The 20,774-nt window shown below is 44.2% G+C and overlaps 1 protein-coding gene across 1 annotated transcript in view; it reads left to right on the forward strand.

Moving 5' to 3' along the window:
• The first annotated feature begins 5,948 nt into the window (after positions 1–5,948).
• Positions 5,949–20,774, forward strand: part of GNA14 (G protein subunit alpha 14) — a 193,251-nt gene continuing 178,425 nt past the window's right edge. The window contains exon 1 of the mRNA XM_068553895.1: positions 5,949–7,125. Coding sequence (XP_068409996.1) covers positions 7,002–7,125 — 124 coding nt within the window. The 5' untranslated portion in view covers positions 5,949–7,001. The remainder of the gene's footprint in view (positions 7,126–20,774) is intronic.

A 20,774-nucleotide genomic window follows, 5' to 3' on the forward strand; every position in this document is an offset into this window, starting at 1 on the left:
ATTACAAAATAGGCCTTGTGTGAGATGATTTTGCACAACTGTAGGCTAATGTTACTGTTCTGAGCACCTGTAAGGTAGGCTAGGCTAAGCTTTGATGTTCAGTAGATTAGGTGTATTGAATGCATTTTCAACTTACGATATTTTTATTTTTTGATGGGTTTATTGGGACATAACCCCATCATAAGTTGAGGAAGAGGAAGATCAGTATAGTTCATATGGAAGAATAAATATCTGAACACAACTAAGAAGAGTTTGATAACTCTGAAGGGGTGATATGTCCTATCAGATATCAAAATGTTTCATAGAGCCCATGTAATCAAATCAAGATGGTATTGATATAGGAATAAATAGCTCAGTGGAACAGTACAGACTTAAAGAAATGGATCTCAGTCAATATGAGAGTGTAATACATGACAAAGATTGAAGTTTAATTCATTGGAAAAAGGATGGAATGTTCAATAAATGATGTTGGCACAACTGGCAATCCATCTGGAAGAAAATAAAATTAGTGTCCTATCTTACATATTTTACAAAAATAAACACCAGATGGATTAAATATTTAAACGTAAAAAATGAAATAACGAAAGTACTAGCAAGAATATCTAACATACTGCATGTACAATATAGAAATGGAGAGACCTTCTTACAAAGACTGGGGCTCTGGAAGCTATGCAAGAAAATAGAGATATTTGGATATGTAAAAATAAAATTTTCTATGGCAAAAGATTCCATTAAAAATGATAAAGAACAAACAACATATTTGAAAATTTGTAATTCAGATGACAAAGAGTAGATATGTAATATTGAAGAGCTCTTACAGATTGTCAAGAAAAAGACAAATGACCCAATTTAAAAAAATGAGCAAAGGATGTAAATAGTTCACAGGGTAACAAATGCAAATACTAACAAGCTATGAACAAATGTACAAATTCACAAGTAGTCATGGAAACACAAAGTAAAACCACACTTTAAAATTATTTGAATCCCTTCAGGCTGCCAAAAATTAATAAGTGGTCGTATTTATTGCTAGTTGGGACATGGGTATTTCTATTTTCGGTAGAAATGTGAATTATTTTAGTCTTTTTGGAAAGGAATCTGGCCACCATAATGAAAATGAAAAATGTATATATCCTTCGATTCAGCAGTTTTTTCCCTGGGAATCTATCCCACAGAAATAAAAACACTAGTGCATGAGGATTTATATACAAAGATGCTATTACAGCTTTGTTTTTAGTGGCCAAAACTGGGAATAAAAGAGAATGTCCTTCAAAGGGGAAAACTGAATAAAATATGGTCCTTTTACCCTGTGGAATATTATGTATGAATGTATGAAAGACTGAATCAGAGTTTACTGAGATTCCCACAAGATACTGTTAAAAGAGAAAAGCAAAATATAGAGTTCATGTAATACAATACAGTCCCATTTTTAAACTAATGATGACAAACTCCCTCTGTGTATGTTTATTTACATTTATGAGTGTTTGTAAGCTTATATATGATTATAAGAGCATAAAAAAGAAAACATACTAGGTTGTTAACATTTGTTCATTCAGGGGGAGAGTGATGTAAGTGGAGGAGGGGAGGACTTAAGCAAAAAGGAAAAGAAAAGAAAAAGAAAAAAAAGGAAAAAAAAATGTCCAAACTCCTCACCTTAAAGATTTTTACTTAAATTCTTGAAATACCTAACTCCCATGGGAAATCAGATTCAGAAACAAACAAAAGCGATTCCTGCCCACTCACAGTCATGTGTTTGAAGGTGGGCTTAATTGTCTATAATTCTAGCCTTTTCAGTAGAAGTTATATAATAAACAATTTCTGGTCTTCAGGCAGAAAATATTTTGGAGGAACATGTTGATTGCCTTAGAAAAATAGATGTTAAGTACATCCAACCACCAGCTACAATGATTACTTATTCGTCTAAATACCCATCACCACTCCATTGACTCTTACCTACCACGCTCATCAAAACTGAAAAATGATTGGGTGGAGGAAGAGGGGAGTGGTGAGGGGAGAGAAGGACTGAAAACATTTTAGAGAACACATTGGACTCAGAAAATTGAATGAAAAATTGGGAACATGTCAGTCTCAGAAAAATGAATTAGAAAATTGGGAATTATTTAGACCAACCCATCTGGGATATGGAGAAGCAAATCCCCATTAATGACTTGTCTGCTTAAGAGTTGATATTTATGTATACAACTGAAACAAAAGTTTCATGAAACAAAAATTCATGTTGCATACTTTGTTATTTCCTATTGATATTCTATTCTTTTTCTTAAAAAAAAATGCTGGTCACAACCTAAGAATGGGTCACATGTGCAATTTGAAAAGCAGCATAGGTGTATTATTAGTGCTATTTTAGCCTTGTATATTTCTTTAAGGTCATGTTTTTATTCTGTTACTTGTTAAAATTCTAAGATGCTACATTTGTCAAAGAGAATAGCAATTTTCCAGCCCTCTATGTGCACATTTCCTTGGAATTTCCTTAGAAACAGGGCACTCTTTCCCTCGAAGGGGGCAAACTGGGGACAGAGTCCTTCCTAAATCATACATTGATTGGCTGTGGACTTGCTTGTTGTTGTTGTTGTTGTTTTTACTGTCTTCCACCATAAGAACTTTCCGTTCTCTCTTCTAGTCTCTTCTTTCTCTTATCTCAGGCTAATTCGTTTTGGTTTCAATGTTATTCAGTCAACGAAATGTTATTAATTTAGAAATACCAGGATGAACAAGAAAAAACTCTCTACTTGTGAGTAACTAATGGATTAGGAGAAGAAACAAACAGGTATAATAGAGTGAGATGTTGAAGAGAGGAACATAGGAGGTGCTCAGGCAGCAGAGAAAGATGGGTCTGACTGACAAGGGGTGGAGATGGTGTCTCAGAAGAGATGTGTTTGGGAAAGAAAGTACCTAATTTTGTCTGGGGTGAGAGAGAGCATTCCTGGAAGAGGGAACACATGAAGCAAGACATAGAGGTGTGGAGAACATGGAGTTACATTTGTCTGAGGTTCCAGGAGAATGATGGGAGATGAGGCTCAGCTGAAGGGCCCCTGTGCACATCTGAAGGCTGTGGGGAACCAACCAGGTGATTCTGTGCTCCACTGTCTGCTCTCTGGGAGGAAGCAAGGAGGGCTGACTTCAGATTTCAGGGTCATAGTCTTACTTCTTTCTACTAGACTATAGCCTACCTAAAATCTGGAATGTCTCAGGATCTGAATTCCCAGAGCCTGGTAATGGGCTTGGCATGGACTCAATGGACATTCAGACAATTAGTTCACCTTTGCAGCCCAGCACTTGGCAGGTATCTGAAAAGTCATGTTCAGCCTGTGCTCTGATCTTCAAGAGGAATGAAATGGAATTGCAGCACTTCGGGAATAACCCAAGAAAACAAATATTCTTTTTTACTGAGACTTCTTTTCAAAACTACCCCTTCCTGTAAAGATGTGGTAACAGAGCAGGACCCTATGAGGCCTTTCCAGAGTAGACACCCACTCATGTCCTCCGCCTGCCTTTTGCCTGTAGAAAAACTTTAGTCAAAGAATAAATTTAATCAGAGAAGTGAGAAAATGCAGAAAGAAAGGAACACAGTCAAGCAAGACCAAATAATAATATTTTAGCCATTAAACAAAGTCAAGGTCCTTTAGTTCTTCCTCAAGGACTATAGATAATATTGAGCCATGTGCTTTGAGCTGTCTGGGAGATACCAAAAGCCCCACCAGGTGGAAGAAGTTAACTATATGCTGCCCACAAGCACATGGACCCCCAGACCAGTTGGAACCAGAAGGTTGATGATGCTGACTCCCGATTACCTCACCACCAACCAATCAGAAGAATGTCCACGAGATGATGGCGCCCTGTTACTTGAACAGTGTACGACTCCTCACTACCCCCTCCAGGATGGGACATAGAGCCGTGAAGCACTACCCCACTGTGGCCCCCTTTGCCTGGCAAAGCAATAAAGCTATTTCTTTCTGCTTCGCCCAGAACTCTGTCTCTGAGATTTAATCAGGCACCAATGTACAAGAAGCCAAATTTTGGTAACAATGTTGCAAATGAATCAATAACTTAAAATTATTCCCATCCCTTCCCCAGATCCTAAAGATAAGGAAAACAGAGATGTGAATTCAAAAAATAGAAGTATAAAAATAATTGACTTGCCACTTCCTAGTTTTAACAGTCCTCTCTAGCTACCACTCATCAATAACAACTTTTGGTTTATGATTATTTTTATACTATCTTATAAGTGTGAAAATCAGCAAAGAAATAATTGATGTTAGAGTTGGGAGATCCCTGTGAGTTTATTCTGGTTCTTCCCCTTTCATTTTACAGCTGAGGAAAATAGGGCCTAGATTACTTTATGCAAGCTGCCCCCAATAATTTTATATCAGAGAATTAAAATCAACCAAAAAGCTAGGACTCAGAGCAACTTACCTTGTTGGTATATGTTCTTTTAGTCCCTTAAAAATGCATATGTGTGTTCCCATAATAAAATTTGTATCATACTGTTTATATTTTTGTGTCTTGACTTTTACACTCCATATATTTTGAGGTTTTTCCCCCAAATCTTTGTTATTCACATGTTTGTTACATATTCACATATTTAATGACTATATAATATCTCATTGTATGCATAATACGATAATTTATTTGAACTATTCACCTTTGTTGGGCATTTAGATAGTTTTGAGTTGTTATTAGAAATAAAAACTTTGGCCTCTCCGATTATTTCTTAAGGGTCTCCCCTTAAGAATTACGAGTTTGGTCAAAGGGGATGGACATGTTTAAGGCTTCTGATACACACTGCCAAGTTCACCAGCCCAGGAAAGTTTTGCAGATTTGCCATAAACAATACGCTCCATATCTTTCTTGCAATCTTAGCAACTTTAGACCTAACAGGAGAGTTATTCCAGTTAACTTGGGAGTTCAAATTTGCCCTAATTTTAATCATTTAAAAACTACTAATAATTATGATGCAATTATTCATTTGAGAAGCTAAGAGGTCTTATTCTCAAATTGTAAATGAATCTGTAAGAGCTAAGAGAGAAATGTGTGACTAAATGGCTAATATCATGTCCAGAAGCTTTCCTGTAGGGGTCACTGTTACTGTCAATTTATGCCTGCAAGGAAACTAAAATAATTATGCATTTAAAAATGTATGCACATGCATTTTTAATGCCTGATTCCTCTACATTCCCTAAACTGTAAAATAAATAATAAGACCTTGCAGCCAGATAGCATCCTAATGCCAAGTTCTTTATATAATGACATATACCACTCTCTCCACTCAATATTCTCCTCAGTTTGAATTGATTAAATATATGCTACTCCTAAGAAAGGCACTTAGGCTTGCTATTAATAGAGGAAGCATTAGCTAATTGCCTAACGCCATAAAGTGTTTACATGGCACATGCTGACTTAAAAAGAAGGAAAAAAAAACATTCATTGCTGTGGACGACGGGATCGCCTCCCTGCACCTTCACTTTTCTGCATTTCCCGCGAAACTCTTTGCCCTCTGCCTCAAAAGGTACACAAGACAAAATCAGATGTTGTTAATACGCATTCTGTTGTGTCATTTGAGTACAAAGAGGTGCTTTTTAATTTTTAAGTTTTTATGAATGCAGCTCAAACGTGATCCCCACGTTCCAGGAGCCAGGCCAATGTGGCTGTGCGGACACAGCTTTGCAAGGCGGCTACCAGGCTTCAGGGCTGGGGCAGGGACCATGCCAGGGGCTGCTGGAAACGGGTCAGCCCTCTTTACAAAGCAGGAGTCTTTCCCATCGTAAAATGCAAAGTAGCCAGCCGTTTCCCATTCCTCACATCCTCAACCCTCCTCGTCCGGCGGGTTAAGAAGGGGCCGGGAGGATATTTACCCTCCGCTCTCGCACTTCTCTTATTAAACTAAACCCAGGGGCAGCTGCTTCTGAGTGCGGCGCCAGCCGGCTCAGGCCCAGCCCCACCTTGCAGGCAGACTGCCGAGCTGACCAAGGGCTTTGGCCGAGCCGGCGCTGGGCTGGGGCGTCCGGGAAGCGGAAGGAGCCCGTCTAGGAAACCGCGGCGTGCGTGGTGCTGAGGTTGGCGCGAGAGGCTCAATTTCAGGTCGGCAGAGCTCAACTTCGCCGCCCGCGGGCTGCGTCGCGCTGCGGACGCTGGGCTCCGCTCGTCTCGCAGCTGGGAGGAGTTGAGGCTGCGAGTTGGCGAACTTCACTCACCTGTCGGAACCTGAATCCGGACAGGGAGCTGGGCCTGGCGGCCACTCCGCCCACCGCCTTCCCCGCGCCGGGACGCCACGGCCAGGCAGAAAGGTGTGGGGGCCGCTCCCCGAAACTCGAGACGCCTGGGCTCCGCGCCCCAGCTCCCTGCTCACCTCTTTCGCCCCCAGGCGCCCTCGGCTTGACGTGCCCCGAAGGCCAACTCGGGCAGACGCCAGGGCTGCGGGTTCGAGAAGCTCCACCTCCTTCTGGCACATAGAGCCACGGGGGCCCCCAGGAACTTTTCCATTCGGTCTTAGGCGGCGATCACTGCCGAGGTTTTCAGAACTTTGTAGGAAAGGGCCAGCCAAGGACCTCTGCCTCCAACCCACGCCTTGCCTGCCACCTGCCTGGGACACCCCCAGGCCGGGAGATCCCGCTCCCCACCGCCCCCGGCAGCGACGCCCCAACTTTTCACGAGCGGTCTGCGCTCCCTGACTGTCACGCTCCTGTGCCAAGGGGCGCGCTGATCTTCCGGGGGCCGGCAACGCTCTCTCCCTCGGCTCGCCCTCCTCCTCCCCCGAGCGAGCTTGGGGCTGGGTGAGCCCAGATCTACGGTGCACTTGAGCGTTCCCAGAGCTCCGAATTCGCTCCCGCCCCGGAGCCGACCCTTCGAGGAGGGATTGAGCCCTAGTGGTCCCGGCCTTTTATTCCGAAACTCGAGTCGCCCCCCCCGTCTTTTCCCTCCGACATCGGGTGCCGTCGCGGACCGGCCGGGAGAGCGGCCGGCGTAGCCCGTCGGGGGCTGCGCGCACCATGGCCGGCTGCTGCTGCCTGTCCGCGGAGGAGAAGGAGTCGCAGCGCATCAGCGCCGAGATCGAGCGGCAGCTTCGCCGGGACAAGAAGGACGCGCGCCGCGAGCTCAAGCTGCTGCTGCTGGGTGAGTGGCTGCGTCTCCCAGACCCCTGGGCGCCGAGCGTTTCCCTCCCGGCCGCTTCTCTCGAGTGGGACCCGCCTGGAGGACCTGGAGCCGAGCGCGGTGCAGCGCAGCTTCCTCCGCCTCCCCGGGGCCTCGCGGAGGGCAGCAAGTTGGGCCCTTAGGCCCGTCCTTTGCACCTCCAGCTGGGCGGCGTTCGAAGGCACCCCCTTTCTTACCCCCAAACAGGGCTGAGATGTAACATTCGACCCCCGTCTGCTTTCCCCGTTGTGGCCTGCCTCTCTCCCTAAAGCCTCATCCACCCCGCCCCTCAGTCCCCAGTGCCGTACAGCCTCTGCAGAACCGTATCTTGGATTTTGGGGGTCGGTGGTGGGGAGCTGCTTGATCCCCATCTTGGGTTCAGCGCTAGCTCTGCCCCCTGCGCTCTCAGGTCTAAACAAGCACGGGGGACCGAGAGCTGACGAAGTGTGGAACTGCGCTAAGTCCTTGTGGGCGTCACCGCGCAGTGATGCGAGCAGGTGATTTCTCCGTTTTAGAGAATTAAAAACGGAGGACGGAAAGTTGGCGAACTTGCCCTGACTGAGAAAAGGCACAGCAGATACCGGGTCGGTCGTCGGGGTGAAGCCCAAGCCTTAACCACTGTCCCGCCTGCCTCCCGGGGGTCCCTTTGGGGAGGCCTGTTTGCCGAAGGCCCACACCTCCCTAGCTCAGATCCACTCAGCTATGTGCTCGTATGCTTGTTCCTAGCGTTGGGACTCCGCTGCCCCAGCCGCGCTGGCTAGTTCTTCGTCGGGTCATTTTGGCCTCCGCACAGGCCTAGGTGGGACGCCCACTTTCAAAAACAGAAAGAGAATGTTAAGGTTTGCCCCAAATATGCCGTAGGGCAGGATCCCTTCTCTTCTGACGTTATAGAACCCTGTTCAGTCCATTTGCTGTTTGAGGAATATTTACCTTTTCCTTCTTTCAGACCAGGGTAGCAGCTATCATATCTTTCTAGAGAGTTGCAAATATTTCAACTTTTTCTTTTATCTCTTCCAGACAGGAATCCTCTCTTATACCAGTTTATTCGTCTTTAATATAAGGAGTCACCCTCCCAGAAAGCATCAAGGAAAGAAAAGTCCATTTAGCTAGAAGAAAATAGAGAAGGCTTTTTGTCAGTATTGCCTTCAGACCTGGGCAAGGGAACCCCTGTGTAATTATTCCCTGGGTTTAGGGGGGCAGGGTCTGCCCTTCCCCAGGCTGTGCCCCTCCCCACTGGGCTAGGTGTCTGCAGGCGGACCGGACTGCCCACCCAGAGTCCACACTGCCCACCGCACCCCAGACCCCCATTGAAATAGGGAATTCAAAGACCCCAAGCCTGCTCTGTGCAAGTAGGGGGAGCAGACCCCCTCCCTGAGGAGTGCCTAATGGGGCAGTTGTACTGGGGTTGTGGAAGAGCCTGGAAATGTGGGCTGAGGGCCTACAGGTGTGCCCAAGAGGCCTTCCTGGAGGAGAGATGGAGCCTGGGTGGGGATTCCGTCCATTGGCTGGGGCTGCCCTCTCTCATACCTGGCCCAGAACTCTGAGGGGTCTGAGAATTGTAATTGTACCTGGCATTCCAGGTTGTTATAAAGCTGCATATGTCAACGAAGGAGGATTCTGTGACAGTCTGCTAGAGGATAGCAGTTTAAAGTAATTATGTGGGCCCTCATTGTCCTCTTGCCCAGGGCCCCCCAGAGGTTAGGGGCGGGCCTGGCTTTAGCTGCATACTTTTTCTTTTCAAGGACAGGCTGAACCCTCTTTCATTGTGAAATACTCTGATCTGTGTCAGTGTGTGAAGTTCAGTGTCTGGAATATAACAGGAGCTTGACAAATGAAAATTAAGCAGTAAGCTGAGCCATTCTGCATTGGTGATAAGCCTGTTCCGAGTAAAATGCTTGGATTTACTCACGCTCAAACTAGGGTAGGAATGTTTGTAGGTATGTTTTCCCTGGAAGTTATACCTAATCCAGGTGATTAGAATCCTTCTTTGTACCCGCCAGGCCCTTGCCCCTCTCAGCACTGCCTGACCTTCCAGGATCCCCCTTTCCATCGTGCCCAGCTGTGACTAGCACACCGTCTCACTGCTAGTCACTCAGAAACTGTTAGAAAGTTTCCATACCACATGGAATCGTCTACAATCCCAAGGACGGACTTTGAAACCTCTGGTTTCTTTTACTCTGTAAGGGAGCAGGTCACACTCGCATTTCTTAAGATAGAGGAGGGGGAGGTGACACCAAAGATAAAGGAATCAGGGAATGCTGTTTTGTCTAAAGTCTTGCAGTTTGAGTGAAGAAAAAAAAAAACCACCCGAGCCTTTATAATGGGTGCATTAGATGATCTGCTGCCTGGATACCTCAGGTGAAAACTCTTGTTTTGCAAATGGGAATTGAGGATCCTGTGTGGAGCATGGAATGACCTGAAAGGCCACCAACTCTTTGGCAAGGAAGCATGCTGTTGCAACTAAATGATTTGAGGATGTTTCCAAAGTGCATTCAGTGGGGCAGTAGCCTGTCTGTGCTTAATAAAAGCATGGTCAGTGTCCGCAGGGAAAGATAAAAATTGCTGTCTGTTTGGGGCTGGTATTCGCAAGATGTCAGCTTGGTGCTCTCTCAGTGGAAGGAGATGGGGGGAAATAAAGGAGACGGCTGAATTTAGTAGAAAGAAATTCCTTACAAGAACCCTCATGAGCACCACTCAGTATAGGAAGAAAGTGTCTGGACAATAGCAATTAAATGGCGAGAAATGTGATCTTTTATTGGTTTTTGGTGTGGAATGAGGCTTGGGAAAGTGTTGCTTGTTAATTGGGTTGAGGGTCTCCAGCAACTCTGATGGCTTAATTTTGGATGCAGACCTCATCTTGGAACTGTCTGGAAGGAATGTGTACTGGGGAATTGGTATTTAAGTTATGCTGGTATAGGGATTAAAACCTAGGTTCTTAGGCCCGACTGCCTGGGTTCAAACCCTGGCTCTACCCTTTCTTTTTTTAATTTTTAAAAAAATTTTTAAAAAAATTTATTTATTTATTTATGGCTGTGTTGGGTCTTTGTTTCTGTGCGGTGAGCGGGGGCCACTCTTCATCGCGATGCGCGGGCCTCTCACTGTCGCAGCCTCTCTTGTTGCGGAGCACAGGCTCCAGACGCGCAGGCTCAGCAGTTGTGGCGCACGGGCCTAGTTGCTCCGCGGCATGTGGGATCTTCCCAGACCAGGGCTCGAACCCGTGTCCCCTACATTAGCAGGCAGATTCTCAACCACTGCGCCACCAGGGAAGCCCTACCCTTTCTTAATTGTGGACTAACTTCTCTCGGTTCTGTCTGGCAGTTGTGTCAGCATCACACTGTTTTTGAGCATTTTTAGCCACCAGTGAGGTGTCATTTCCATTTTAGTTGACCACTTGTAGGTCTCTAGCACTTTGTGTAAGTTGTCCTGGTCGTGCTTTAACAAAAATGTTTCACCTTGAGTTCGCCTTACTGTTTTCTGAACCTTAAGCTGACTTTAAAATCTCTTATTCTCCTTACACTAAAAAGTTGAAAAATCTGAGTCCCCCGAAGCTTTATTGCATTGGTTATAACAAAATTCCATTTTAGAACTCACTGTCATGTTCCTGGGCTGGAAGTCTATTAGAGGGAATGGCGTAGACAGTATGGGTTTCTCGGTAGAAACTGACAGAATTTTCTTGCTTTGTGAGGAGGAGAAGGCGCGAAATGGTAAATATGCTCACGTTCCTTGCTCTTGGCTTTGTTCAGTCCAGAGTGCCAGGCACGGTACCCGATTTGTGCAGTGGTTCCTGTGTTCCGCCCCCATCGTTTTTGGAGCACTTTCTTCTGGCATAACTACATGCTCCAGGCTCACCTCGTACCACTCTTCCCAGTCCAGGAATAAGTAATTTCACTGCAGGGCCTTGATCACTTTTAGTAGAGAACTGCACCCTTTCTTCTAAGATGTTTAAGCCACTTGAAACAAAGATATCAAGTCCCCTAATTCAAATCAATCACCAGTATCTAAGCACCTGAAGAACCACATCTCTAAAGCACTGAGTCGGAGGATGAAAATTTTGAGGCTGTAATGCTGTGAGCAGATTTAAAATGGAAAAATCTACCAGTGAAGTTTGACGAAAAACAATGTAAAAAAAAAGACTTAGCCCTCAAAGGTTTTCTTTTTCGTAAAAGATAAAAAAAAAAAAAAAAAAAAAAGATGGCTTCTAGTCTGTATCACCTTTTTATTTTCTTTTTTTCTGTGATACGTGAATCACAAGAGAAAAGTGTCCTTGTAAGAAACCCCATGTGTGGGGTTGCAGGGAGGGAGATGGCTGGATTGAGAAGGCATACAGAGGGGTGTCAGCAAGTCAGTGTAGCCAAGCTATTGTGTTACTAAAGGCAGAGATTGAAATTCAGGCAAAAGAGGGGCTTTATTGGAAGGATTCTTACCAGGGCATCTCATGAAATGAAAAGGATCAAATAGTAAAAAGCGGAAAAGCAAGTGCCAGGGCGTTCCTGGGGCCCTTCTCCACGGCCACCAACATGACTTGGCTCCATCCCCTTTGGAGCTCTAGAGCCCCCTGCGCCTTTCTTGTCTCTGTCCCCCATGTGGGTGAGGGTGCGCTCCTGCATCAATCAGTTTTGTCTGGGAGGCACACAGCACAGACGTGGCTTCGTCTGAATACAGGTGGCCTGGGGCCCGGCTCCCTGCAAGGGCGGCAGCCACTGCTGTAAACACTGCCCAAGGAATCAGAAGCGTACCAGCCGAAATCCCAGGGCTCTGAAAGTGGAAAGCACCGCAGGACCCTCTGCAGAGCCCCGCTTTCATTGCAGCAGTTGGCTGCTGGGTAAATTAATGGCTTATCACATTGGGCAGGGTTCTTGGTTGCAGACCATTTAAGCCGAAGAATAATCTGTTGGCGGGGAAGCAGGAAGCTCATAGAATTGATAGGGATTGGAGAGCAGGCTAAGCCAAAGGGCAGGATCCAAGGTAGTCTTGACATTGGGGTCAGACCAGACTGCCAAGCACACAGCCAGAGACTCGTCACCCCGAGCTGAGAGTCGCTGAGGGTGCCCTGGATGCTTACCTCCATGTGAGAGCCACAAATCATCTGTGACTGTCTCCTGCTGCTCTGTGTCACTTTTCAAAACCTCAGGCCGTCTGATTGTGCCCAGCTGCCAGAGAGCTGGGGGGAGAGGCAGGAAGGTGTAGTGGTGAGAGCATGCTCTCTGGAGCCAGCCTTTGTGAGTGTAAAATCTAGGCAAGAAATCGTTCCCATTGTGCTGCCAACCCCGTCTGGGCTCGGTTACAAGGTCACTGATGGAAGTAGCATGCAGTTCCCAGAAGGGTATGGAGATAGGAGAGTCAACAACATGAAGTCCCCACTGGTGCCCCTTCTCAGAGAGCAGGGACCGGATGTGTGGTCATAACTTAGAATCTTTTTTTTTTTTTTTTTAATTTATTTATTTTTGTCTGCGTTGGGTCCTCGTTGCTGCGCACGGGCTTTCTCTAGTTGTGGCGAGCGGGGACCACTCCTTGCTGCGGTGCGTGGGCTCCTCACCGCTGCGGCCTCTCCCTTTGCAGAGCATGGGCTCTAGGCGTGTGGGCCTCAGCAGTTGTGGCTCGCGGGCTCAGTACTTGTGGTGCACGGGCCTAGTTGCTCCGCGGCATGTGGGATCTTCCCGGACCAGGGCTCGAACCCATGCCCCCCGCATTGGCAGGCGGATTCTTAACCACTGCGCCACCAGGGAAGTCCCATAACTTAGAATCTTGAAGGGAACAGCACGTTAAGGCCCTGGAGACCTGAGTGGTTTGTTTTGTTTTGGTTTTGTTTTGGTGGACGTAGCCCCTGAGTAGTGGGTATATGACCATGAGCAAGACATTCCCTTTTGAACCCCAGGATCCTCACCTGTAAAATGAAAGGCTTGGATCAGGTGACCTCTGAGGTCTTTTCCATTCTGTCATCAGCTGGTTTATACCAGTGGTTCTCAAAGTGTGTTCCCAGGACCAGCAGTGGCAGCCCGGGGAACTTGTTGGAAATACAGAGTCTCAGTCCCCGTCATGTCCTTCTGAACCAAATTCTGGAGTGGGGCCCGCAGGCTGTATGTTAATAAGGCTTCCAGGTGACCTTGATATACATAAGTTGGAGAACCTGTTTTATAGCATTAGCCTGCAGCTCAGGACTGGCCAGCCTCTGCTTGCTGCCCTAGGCTCTAAGGCAGATATCCTTCTCTTAACAGCAGATATCTAGGAGGCCCCTGGGATCAACCTGCCTAGCGGATGCTCTATTTCTTGAAGTTGAAGCTGTCTTTCCCTCTCCAACTTGATGAAGGGTCTTCAGAGTGTGAGCTGGGTAATCTGTAGCGATTGTTTAGCCTTTGTCCTCAGGTGCCGGGTTGCTGGGCAAAGAGGAAGAGCAGGCATGCATGCATGTATGTCTTACCTTGGCAAGAGTCCTTACAAAAGCAACAGTGTGTGCATTTGCGTGGACCCTTGCACTTTGATGTACAACTCCAAAAGTTGCGCTCCTATAAATCGCAATGGTTTTATGGCCAATAACCATTAAGTAGTTACCTTTCCATTCTGGACTAAGTGGGGCGGAGGAAACATATTTTAGCATGAGCCACCATGTATCAGTCTGCTCTTTGAAAGTTCACCCTCTATGGAACATTGGCTGGTGTTTCCATCCGAAGGGTAATATTCCTGGTTCTCAAGTTTTGTTTTCTTTCCTACGTAACTGATACATTCTCATGTTTTGTACTTTTTTAATGAATGAGAGGAAAAGAGAACATTTATCTATATTATTTTGTCTGAAAGGCATCTTTTGTATGGTCAGTCAGTTGTCAGTGACCCACAGATGGATTAACTCTGCCACTGCTGTCTTGAACCTGCCATGAATAGCACCTTCATTTTGAGTAACTCATCCCCAGGATGTTTTTCTGTTGCTCAGCTACTATATAATTGGGAAATATAAGCTAATTGTATTACTAAACAAAAGGAGATAAATGAAGGTGATAAATCATTTGCAGAATCATCATCTAATGTACCGAGCAGTCTAAATCCTATTTGTCCAAGTCAATGCCACTCAAAAAGTAGTTGTGGGTCCCGGGCCAGTGTGCATGTAAGACAAGTACAGAAATCAAGAATAAGCATCTAGAAACTTTTATAGCAATTTAACATTGCTGTGGCATCAGAGGGTATTTTTATTGTATTTCATTGATGTAACAGTCTGCAACTGAATGGGAAAATTTAAAAACTGGTCCCTTACCACAGAGTTTGAGAAACACAAGTGCAAACTTTTATGGATGGGGTAGCAAAGGTCCAGAGGACTGGAGAGACTCAGCAGATGTCACAGGGCTTGTAGGCCGTAGCTAACTGACAGTAAGCCATAGTGAGGAGTCCAGCCTCTTAGTTGCCAGCCCATTCTTTCATTAAGTCACCGAGTCTTCATATTGAATTTCATTTCTAAGGCAACATCCATTCTAAGATATGCCATTGATTTGAAAACAGATTTTCATTTACTACACTGTAGGAAATATACACATCAATGCAAAGGCATCTTGACCTTGAGAATGTTAATTTGTGTGGCAATAAATCTTGAAATCAAGGATATAAGGTTGTTTTTCTCCTCTTTTCCCTCTAATAGTACACATTTAAAACAAAGCAAAACTGTCCCAATTATTGACAAAGAATTCAATTTCGTAAAACTGATTAAGTGCTGAAGTTAGATTGGCAAAGAAGCCTCTGTTATATTGCCATCAGCCCACTGAGTTCAAGTAATCTTATTCCATGAAACTCTAAAAAGAGTCGCTTCCTAGATTAGTGGGCCTTTTATATGTAAAGAAGTTTAAGAAGAAAATTAGAGCAACAAAATGTTGTGAGAGCATCGATATATGCTACTGTTTGCTCCAGTGTCTGAATAATTTTGGATGGGCCACATCCAGGCAATTGGTTGAGTCTAGGAAGAGTTTCACATGAGACCTTGAACTCTATGGCGGCTTTGTTCACCACTGAACCCACAATGTTGAGCACAGAGCCTAGCTTAAACACTGGTTGAATAAATATGTGTTTCTCTGTCTCTATAGTGGTTTCCATGAAATACCAGATGAGTAGTGTGAATTTCTTACAGGAGCTGGACGTCTCTGTTGTTTGGGGCACTGTAGGAACATTCATGGAAGGAAGACAAACCTGGTTTGGGCCTTGAAGAAAGGCAAATTAGAAAATTCCAGAATTGGTTTGTTTTTTACGTGTATAAGATCTGGGCTGATTACTCATTTTGAATGTGCTTATACCTGGGTTAGTGGTGTCAGAATAAGAAAATTGAGCTTGGATCCTAGAAGTGAAATGATATTTGGAAAAATATATTCTGTGTACTTCTTTCCTAGTAATGGTACTTGATAAGATTTTGATATGTAAACAGAACAATAGTTGAGACATTTGCTAATTGTTCTTCGCTATTGCTTTATTCTGAAATAATTTGAAAAAAAATCATAGTTCATCTCGGTCTTTGTGTGATTTTTGTAAACATCTAGTAGTTCTGTCTGTATTTAAGAGTTAGACTTCATGATTTTGGAGACCCATCTCACACTTAATTTTATGAATATGAAATTTGGAAGCTCTAAAAGAATCAGTCATTACAATGACTTAAATCCTCTGAAGCTTAAGACCTAGTTTGATGTGTTAAGAGCCACACCATAACCTGAGCAAATTTCATAGGAAAATGACCTCTTTCTGTGCAGCTGGCAGAAGTAAGCATCTGATATTGCGCTAAGTGGGGATATTTGAAGTGGCAAGACATTATGTGCTTCACATATAAATATGTTGTGTTTGTTGATATAAATCTTTGTAATTGGTATTATTTAAAACAGTGGTCTTCAGATTTTGTAATTTTGAGTTTGTTTTTAAAAATTTGGGAAAGTAAACAAAATGGGACTATCCATTTGAAAAATTTACCAAGTGAGAATGTTAAAAATATTTCAGTATATTCCTCTAAAAAGCAATTTAAAAGGTGATATTAGACACATTTAACAACTCCTTTCTTAACATGTCCAAAATGGAGCATGGTGAACCAACCTGAAGGGTCTTCACTTTACCTCTCCCTGATTCATGCGTTTCCACCCATCTTTCTTATCTCAACAGATGGTACCCCTGACCACCCAGGTGCTCAAACCAGAATCCAGAGAGTCTTTCTTGATCTTTCTTCTACTATACCTAACACTAGAAATGGAATAATAATAATAAAACATTAACATGTGTACATCCCGTCATCATTCTGGGCACTTGAAATGAATGATCTCATTTATTTCTCTCTGTGCTTGGAGGTGCAGTGACTATTGTCCTCCCCATTCTACAGATGAGGAAACTGAGGCTCCAAAGCAAGGTTCACCAGCCAGGGTAGAACCAGGGTTCGAACCCAGAGAGTCTGACTCCAGAGCCCTGGTTCTGAATCATGGTCCTGTTTCTGTCTCCCAGAACCAACATCTCACCCAAATCTACTTCAAGAGGCCCAAATCTCCACTGTGCCCGCTTCTTGCCATTGTATTTACCCCAACTCTTCTGGATTACTACATCCTCTACTGCTCCCTAGCCCTGAGTCTGTTCTCCACACTGCAGCCAGAGTGACCTTTTAAAAATGTAAATTGGATTCTTGTTTTCCTGCTCAAAACCTTTCTATGTCTTCCTGTTGTCTTTGGATGCAAATCTAAAATCTATGCGCGGCCCGTGAGACCTTCTACCCATCCCCTGCCACCCCTCTGCCCTTATTCCCTGTGATCACTCACTTCTGGCCGTAGAGCCTCCTTTTAGGACCTTTGGTGGGCCAGATGCTTCCTTTTTAGATGTCTGCACATGCCAATCATCTGCCTTCAGCATGAGTCCTTACTAGTCTTCTAGCTAACTGCTACTCATTTTCAGAAGGCATCTTAAATATCCCTTCCTCCTGGAAGCCTTCACTGACTCCCTGATCCAAAATAAGTCCCCCCAGAATATCCTCCCATAGCCTATTCTGTATTTCTTTTCTAAAATAGTAGTCATCATGGTTTGAAACTCTATTTCTAATATGGTACTCTTCATCTTCCCTGCTAGACTCTATATCTGCTGAGTGTAGGGATTATTAGAGCCAGTGAGTCCTCAAGATCTTATATAGTGCCTGCTTCTTCCAGAAACATTTGCTGAATGAAAAAATGTATTGCCATTTAGTATCAATATAATTGCATAAATGAAAGGATATTTTAACTTCAAATAGTGGAAAGGGCTTATTCTTAATAGACGATACTTTAAATTGGATAAATATACATTTATGACTCACTGTTTGTTCATATTAAACTTCCACTTTTGGACTAATGAAAACTTCGTTACATACTGACACTGGATTGTGGGCTGATGTTCTGGAACCAAGGATTTATTGCATGCGTCTTACTTGTTTCCTAAGTTTTCATATTTTCTTATGCACAAAAGTGAATACCCTGAATATTTAAAAATTTTTTTTAACTTAAAGAGTGGCATATTTGTAGCAAAGACTGCTAGCAGAGAATATCTTCTAGCAAAGATCTATCTGCTAGCAAAGAATATCTTCTTTCCTCCTTCTGTAATAAGGTAATATCTTGACACATGACCCGGAGGTAAAGACTATATTTCTCAGTTTGCCTGCTGCTAGGTGTGTGGTCATTTGACTAAGTTTATAGCCCATGGGATGTAAACTGTAGTCATATAGGCGATTTCTGAGTTGTGACCTTAAAAGGAAAGGGGCCTCCTTCCCTTCTAGAGAAGAATGCTGATTTGGTGGTAGCAGTTAGAGCAACCATCTTTTCCCCATGAGATGGAAGTTGGGTGTTGAGGATGAAAAAGCAACAAGGTAGAAAAGGCCTGTATCCCTGATACTATGAAGGTGCCATACTAGCCCTGAGCTAGGAATGATGGGGGGGCCCTTTTTCAATAGCAGCTAAACTGGTATCCTAGCTAATAAAATATTATACATTCTGTTTTGCACTCAGCTTTTTAACTCCCAATATATCTGGGGGTTCTTTCCCAATCATATGGATTTGCATCCAAAGGCAGAAAAGTCAGAATGTAATATGTTTGGGGGAGGGGTGTCTAATATCCAACATGATGAGGATCTTGGCTGGTTGGAAGTCAATACCATATCCGGGTCTCTCATTCTCCGGACATTCTAGTGATATATGACATACTTGTATTTTCTGCAGTTGACTTTTCAGATATTTGATAGGGGCTTTTTTTTGCAAGCAAATAAACATTTGAAGCTGCCTGTTTTACTTGATATTGAGTTTGTCAAGGTTGAGAAATGTAAAAGCCTAGTTTTCCTAAGCCTTCAACGTCCATTTTAATTTTTAAAAACCTCGTAATTTTTTAATAAAAATAACTATTCCTTTCACTTAATTCTTTTTTTTTTTTAATAATGAATGAGAACCATTGGTAAATATTACCAGTGCTTTAGTTTTTTTTTTAAATTAATTAATTAATTAATTTAATTTTGGCTGCGTTGGGTCTTCGTTTCTGTGCCAGGGCTTTCTCTAGTTGCAGCAAGCGGGGGCCGCTCTTCATCGCGGTGCGCGGGCCTCTCACTATCGCGGCCTCTCTTGTTGCGGAGCACAGGCTCCAGACGCGCAGGCTCAGTAGTTGTGGCTCACGGGCCCAGTTGCTCCGCGGCATGTGGGATCCTCCCAGACCAGGGCTCGAACCCGTGTCCCCTGCATTGGCAGGCAGATTCTCAACCACTGCGTGACCAGGGAAGCCCCACTTAATTCTTTGATTAGTTTTTAATTTACTACTAAGTTAACTCTACTTATTAATTCAGTGAAGTAAATAATTAAATTTCCCTTAAACACTTAAAAACCTATTAACACATTTAAAAAACTTAGTGTCCTCAAATATATCAATGCCCTGACAAAGCTGGCAAGAAAAAGCTAAGCATTTAAGTGACTCCAGTGATCTCATAAACCTGACGTTATAGATTAAATTAATCTTATTCTTTTCAACAGTCAAATACCGTCTCTAAATGTAATAAAATACTATTCCTAAGTGTAATCAAGTCAAATAATCATCTATACTATTAACTCCTGTAAATTAATCACAACTCTAATATTCAGATTACTTTGTATCAGATTAAATGCTTTAACTAACAGCATCAAAAAAATTCAGTGCTGCTCATGATTACTATACCTATTCTTAAATTTAACTTGAGTATTATTACCGTATATTTGATTCGTTTCTTTTTTTTTCTCTTTTTAAATTTATTTAATTTATTTTAGTTTTGGCTGCCTTGGGTCTTCGCTGCTGTTCGCCGGCTTTCTCCGGTTGAGGTGAGCAGGGGCTACTCTTTGTTGCCGTGCGCAGTCCTCTCATTGCGGTGGCCTCCCTTCTTAGGGAGCACGGGCTCCAGGCACGTGGGCTTCAGTAGTTGTGGCATGGGGACTCAGCAGTTGTGGCTCATGGGCTCTAGAGCGCAGGCTCAGCAGCTCAGCGGTTGCGGCGCATGGGCTTAGCCACTCTGCCTCACGTGGAATCCTCCCGGACCAGGGCCCGAACCTGTGTCCCCTGCATTGGCAGGCAGATTCTTAACCACTGTGCCACCAGGGAAGCCCTTGATTTGTTTCTTATTCCTTCCCCTTTTGTGGCTTGCAAAGTTCAACCCAACCAAGAAGATTTACAGTCTCAGCCTAAAAATCAGGACAGTTTTCAAGGCCATACATTTTCTTGAAAGCATCACATATTCCTTTATTCCAATTTTTACCATTAAAAAAACCCCTTTTAATCAACTCATTTTAACTGATTGCATTCTGTATCCACTCCCACCTGCAATGGCAACTAGTTTCTTCACTACCTAATTTGTGTTGAGATTCTACACTTTATAAGCTCTTCTATCTGTCTTGTGACCATCATTTCTGATTCCTTTACTGTCACTGAACTTTTTTTTTTTTTAAGATATTCGCTGTGACTTTTTTTGTTGTTGTTGTTTGTTTATTTATTTATGGCTCTTTTGGGTCTTTGTTTCTGTGTGAGGGCTTTCTCTAGTTGCGGCAAGTGTTGCGGCAAGTGGGGGCCACTCTTCATCGCGGTGCGTGGGCTTCTCATTATTGCGGCCTCTCTTGTTGCGGAGCAGAGGCTCCAGACGCGCAGGCTCAGTAAATGTGGCTCACGGGCCTAGTTGCTCCGCGGCATGTGGGATCCTCCCAGACCCGGGCTCGAACCCGTGTCCCCTGCATTGGCAGGCAGACTCCCAACCACTGCGCCACCAGGGAAGCCCTGTCACTGAACTTTTTTAAAAAATAATTAATTAATTAGTTTATTTATTTATTTTGCTGCATTGGGTCTTTGTTGCGGCATGTGGGATCTTTCATTTCCGCTCACGGGCTCTTTGTTGCAGCGTGCTGATTTCTCTCTAGTTTTGGCGTGTGGGTTTTCTCTTCTCTAGTTCTGGCGCGCAGGCTGCAGGGCGCATGGGCTCTGTAGTTTGCGGCACACGGGCTCTCTAGTTGAGGCGTGCGAGCTCAGTAGTTGTGGTGAGCGGGCTTAGCTGCCCCGCAGCATGTGGGATCTTAGTCCTCCCCCCAGGGATCGAACCTGCATCCCCTGCATTGGAAGGCAGATTCTTTACCATTGGACCACCAGGGAAGTCCCTACTGTCACTGAACTTTAAA

The sequence above is a fragment of the Eschrichtius robustus genome, chromosome 10 (genome assembly GCF_028021215.1).
Source record: "Eschrichtius robustus isolate mEscRob2 chromosome 10, mEscRob2.pri, whole genome shotgun sequence".
Lineage (NCBI taxonomy): Eukaryota > Metazoa > Chordata > Mammalia > Artiodactyla > Eschrichtiidae > Eschrichtius > Eschrichtius robustus.